The sequence below is a fragment of the Talpa occidentalis genome, unplaced genomic scaffold, assembly GCF_014898055.3.
Source record: "Talpa occidentalis isolate TD23 unplaced genomic scaffold, MPIMG_talOcc4v2.1 talOcc4.8, whole genome shotgun sequence".
Taxonomy (NCBI): domain Eukaryota; kingdom Metazoa; phylum Chordata; class Mammalia; order Eulipotyphla; family Talpidae; genus Talpa; species Talpa occidentalis.
In genome coordinates, this window is record NW_023605194.1 from 58,688,571 (window position 1) to 58,692,801 (window position 4,231).

At 46.0% G+C, this 4,231-nt stretch overlaps 1 protein-coding gene across 1 annotated transcript; it reads right to left on the reverse strand.

Annotated features, from left to right (window-relative positions):
* Nucleotides 1-204: 204 nt before the first annotated feature.
* Nucleotides 205-2,811, reverse strand: DKK1 (dickkopf WNT signaling pathway inhibitor 1). The gene is made up of 4 exons (XM_037496090.1): nucleotides 2,385-2,811; nucleotides 2,016-2,178; nucleotides 709-852; nucleotides 205-588 (listed from the first exon to the last, which is right to left on the reverse strand). Exons 1-4 carry the CDS (start codon nucleotides 2,628-2,630, stop codon nucleotides 335-337), a joined length of 807 nt encoding a protein of 268 aa, XP_037351987.1. The 5' UTR covers nucleotides 2,631-2,811; the 3' UTR covers nucleotides 205-334.
* Between the last annotated feature and the right edge of the window lie 1,420 nt (nucleotides 2,812-4,231).

The following is a 4,231-nucleotide window of genomic DNA, read 5'->3' on the forward strand; positions in this document are numbered from 1 at the left end:
TATTTATCAGTCAGGAAAATGTGTACAAACATTTACAATAAGAAGAGGAACAATAGACAATGCAGCACCATTAGAAAAATAATTAAAAGTTTTGTTGCATTTACAGATAAGTGCCACACCGAGAATTTACAACACAGTAATTTACTGCAATCAATGACAGGGGAGTTCCATAAAGAAACAACGTTCTTACACTCCAGATTTTTAGAAAGTATTATTGGAATGCTTAAATGTAACCGCAGAATTTGTACATCCTTAAATGATTGAGCTGACAGAGCACAATAGATTTTAGTAGCATGTATAAAAGGAGTCCACTGCGTTCAGAAAGCTAGCTGGCTTAGTGTCTCTGGCAGGTGTGAAGCCTAGAAGAATTGCCGGCTTGATGGTGTTCTTTCTGTACCCGGCAAGACAGACCTTCTCCACAGTAACAACGCTGGAATATCTCCAGCCCATGGGACCCTTTTCGTCTATGTTTGGTGCACACTTGACCTTCTTTGAGAACAGGTTTACAAATCTTGGACCAGAAGTGTCTAGCACAACACAGTCCTGTGGCACAGTCTGATGATCGGAGACAGACAGAACCTTCTTGTCCTAGGAAGGAGGAGACAGTAGGAAAAGTACATGGTCACTGCTAAGCTTGTATTATCTCATTAAACAGGAGGCATTTCTGATTTGCTAACAAAGAATGAATCTTAAAGTCCTTTTACCTACCTTTGGTATGATACATTTTTGAAGACAGTGTAGTTCTTCTGGAGTGCCCATCCAAGGTGCTATGATCATTACCAAAGCCTTCAATAATGGTTTCCTCAATTTCCCCTCGATGGAAATGATTGTGATCAGAAGGCATACATATTCCTGAAGAAGCAAGAGATAGTGATTAACTCCATGCTGTAATGTACTACTGCTACTAACTGTGACAGTGGGAGGAAGTCTGCTATGCCTATACCAACTTGAGATAATCTCACTGCAGTGAGATTATTTTGAACACAAGCCAAACTTTTTCCTTAGTTCTGTCCCCAGATGGACGGAAGACTACTTGAGGACACTCTTGCAGGCATATGCAACATTCTTATTGCAGTCATTTAAAGTATTTTTCCTACCAGCTGTGGTAATGGTAGTGAGATGTCTGCCCATTTAAATATCGGTCTTGGGATAAGAGAAAGGAAATCAGTCACTTAAACTGGTTTTTAAATTAACTTCTCTGCCCTTGGTGCTATATATGTACTGCAAGACTAAGTTAAGCAAATGTAACATCATCTGCCTAGAAGATTACATCTCACCCACCAGTATACAGAAATTACTGTATAATTTCTATATTACAGAGATTTAGCTAGTTCATTCAGGAGTATTACTGGGTCCTAAGGAGGGTCGCCACCCTTAAGTTATTTCTGGAGACTTCTTTGGCTGTCTGAGACTACCTCTTTGAGACATTAAATTTCAGTGGATCTGCGGTTGGGTGGAGGAGTACTTATTTTAAGATAGCAGAAGGGAGTGGCAGGGGATGATGGAGAAGTCGGAAGGTGAGGCTGTCAAGATCACTGTTAAGAGTGACCAGCACAGATAAGCTTTCTGTTTTCAAGCTGGCAGACTTTCCAGATTCATGAGGGAGAAACCAGTCTGACAGAGGTGTAAGAGTGGCCCCCAAAACAAATGGAAAGGGCAAATAAATGACAACACAGGTTTCCTTGGTCTTCTATCTAAGCCCACCTCCCTTTCCATCATTTTTCTCAATTTATGTCAAGGCTCTCAAATGTTTATGGAAGGTTCCAATCTGACGTAAGCCACCGTGTTAAGTCATTTGAGTGATAGAGAAGATAAGGAGCTCTCAGATTCCGGTACCTGTCTCTGCTCTGAGATTTAACACTAGCAAAAAAATGTTTCAAGGAAACCTTGCCAGCTAAACACCATTTGCGGGTGGCGCCGCGGCTTTGTAGAGCAGAGAGCATTATTTTCCCTCCCTTCTGTTGGTGCACAAAGACTGTGCAGCTTCGGGTCCGAAAGGGATCTGCCCGACTCACCATTTTTGCAGTAATTCCCTGGGCAGCACATAGCATGACGCATGCAGCGTTTTCTGCGCTTCCTGCAGGCAAGGCATATTTGCGCGCCGGCAACCCCTCCGCGGGTGGGACTCGCACAGTACTCATCCGTGCCACACTCCTCGTCCTCGGCACACGGGTACAGCTGCAGGAAGGGGGCCAGGAGAGAGTAAGGCACGCAGGCATCCAGGTATCCACAATCCTCTCAGTCCCTCTCAGCCCACCTCTCCAAAAGTTGTGGTCCGCAGCTCCCCAAAGGAGAGTTTCCAAAAGTGCCCTGAACTGCACAGACTCTGTAGCCTCCTCCCCAAAGGATCACAGTGCCCTAGGATCCCTGCGACCCGTTCTCACCTGGTAGTTGTCAATGGTTTGGTACTTGTTGCCACCCTCGTATAGAATTCCGGGAGCAGCGCTGACAGCGGAGCCGGGGTGCCCGGCAGCGCCGCTCAGCGGCGGGGGCAGGTTCTTAATGGCGTTGGAATTGAGGAGAACCGAGTTCAAGGTGGCGCTCACTCCCAGCAGAGGGTGACCGCAAAGAGTCGCCGCCAGCAGGGCGACCAAGACCCGGGCAGCTCCCATTGCGCCCAGAGCCGTCATCTCAGAAGGACGCGAGAAAAAAGGAGAAAGGAAGTGTCACTTTGCAAGCCTGATCCCCACGAAGCCGTGCAGGCTCGGCTGCTGCGGAGTCAGGCTTCCAAGAGCCTCCTGCCGTCCCAGAGTCCCGACTGCAGGGCGCAGAGAAGTCTGCACGGCCACCGCCACCGCCCCAGCCTTTATACTGCGGGCTCTGAGCATTCCGGCCCCTCCGGGGGAGACAACAAAGTCAGGATGGGATTTCAAAGCGTTGGGAGGGGCTGGGAGAGGGGTGTGTTTGTGTACTTGGAGGGGGCCTTTGACACTCATCACTCCGCCCCTCCCTAGCACAGTCTTTCCCCTGGCCCCTGCTCACCTTCCAGGTGACAGTAATCAGTGCGCATTAGAGCGGATGACTTTAATAAATGCAGGAAAAGGGGCAACCTCGGAAGGCAAGTATGTCCTTGCCTTGCATTAAGGGTTGAATTTTCCAGATCTGAAATACTTCTGAATGGAATTTGGATACTCAAAACCACTTTTGGCCTCTTTCCCGTAATGCCAATATTCATTTACTGTGCGCATCGATAACGTTTCCGTATTGAAAACAACCTAGTCAGCAATTCAAAGTCTATCAAAACATCTCGGTGAGAACGCCAGGTGACCAGTGTAAGTTTGTGAGTTGCTGATTGACCCCTTAGGGTCGCGGTTTGCAGAATTGGGGTGAAGTCCTTGGTTTTAAGTTCATTCAATTACAACCCCCCTCCCTCCACCGCCACCACGAGGGAAAAAATGTGCAAAGAGAAGGAAATTTGCACATCAAACGAGGATAAAAAGGAAGAACTAATTCTCTTGATGGGAAGTTTAGAGAGGGAGGCGAGAGACTGGCATTTGGAAATTAGATCAGGGTTGTAGGGAAGAGGGAAATGACCGTCGGATAATCAAACCATTTAATGTTCTTTGAATCTGAGTAATCGGGGCAGTAGATGAACTTGATTAGGCAGACGTGCGAGATCAAAGTGACTGATGGAAAAGAGAACAGGGTCCACCCGTCCTCTTAGTCATAGTCCTTCCCAAGTTTCCCCTTAGCCAGGGTTAATGCCAGGAGATAAGAAACTCTTAAGGCTTAGCGCCTGATTTTCTCTTTAGTTTCATATCGCAATGCTTGAGGAAGCTTGCTTTTGATCCCCAGTCATTTTTAGAAGACCTGTGAATATCCCCACTCAAGAGAGAGACTAGCTGCAGGAAAAGGGAAGCTGAAAGTGAACCAGAAAGTAAATGTGACACCACTGCATGAAAATAAGAATGCAAGGTTGATGTGTAAGAATGCTGTCCTGTTGAATAATAATAAAAAAGCTTGGGACATATTTAATTTGTGTTATAGATACCCCCAACCTCTAGGAATCTATAATACGCCACACACTGACCTACTATAGTCATGACTGAGACCATCACCTAGTGTAGCCAGTAATAGTCTTGATGCAATCTTAAAGTTGAGGGAGGAGGTAATTAACAAATTTGTGATGGTCTGAACATCTCCTAAACAATTCAATTAATAGTTCCCCTTTGATTACACTGTAATCCTCTCACTCAAATTCTATCTATCCTCTGATAACTCCTACTTGAAA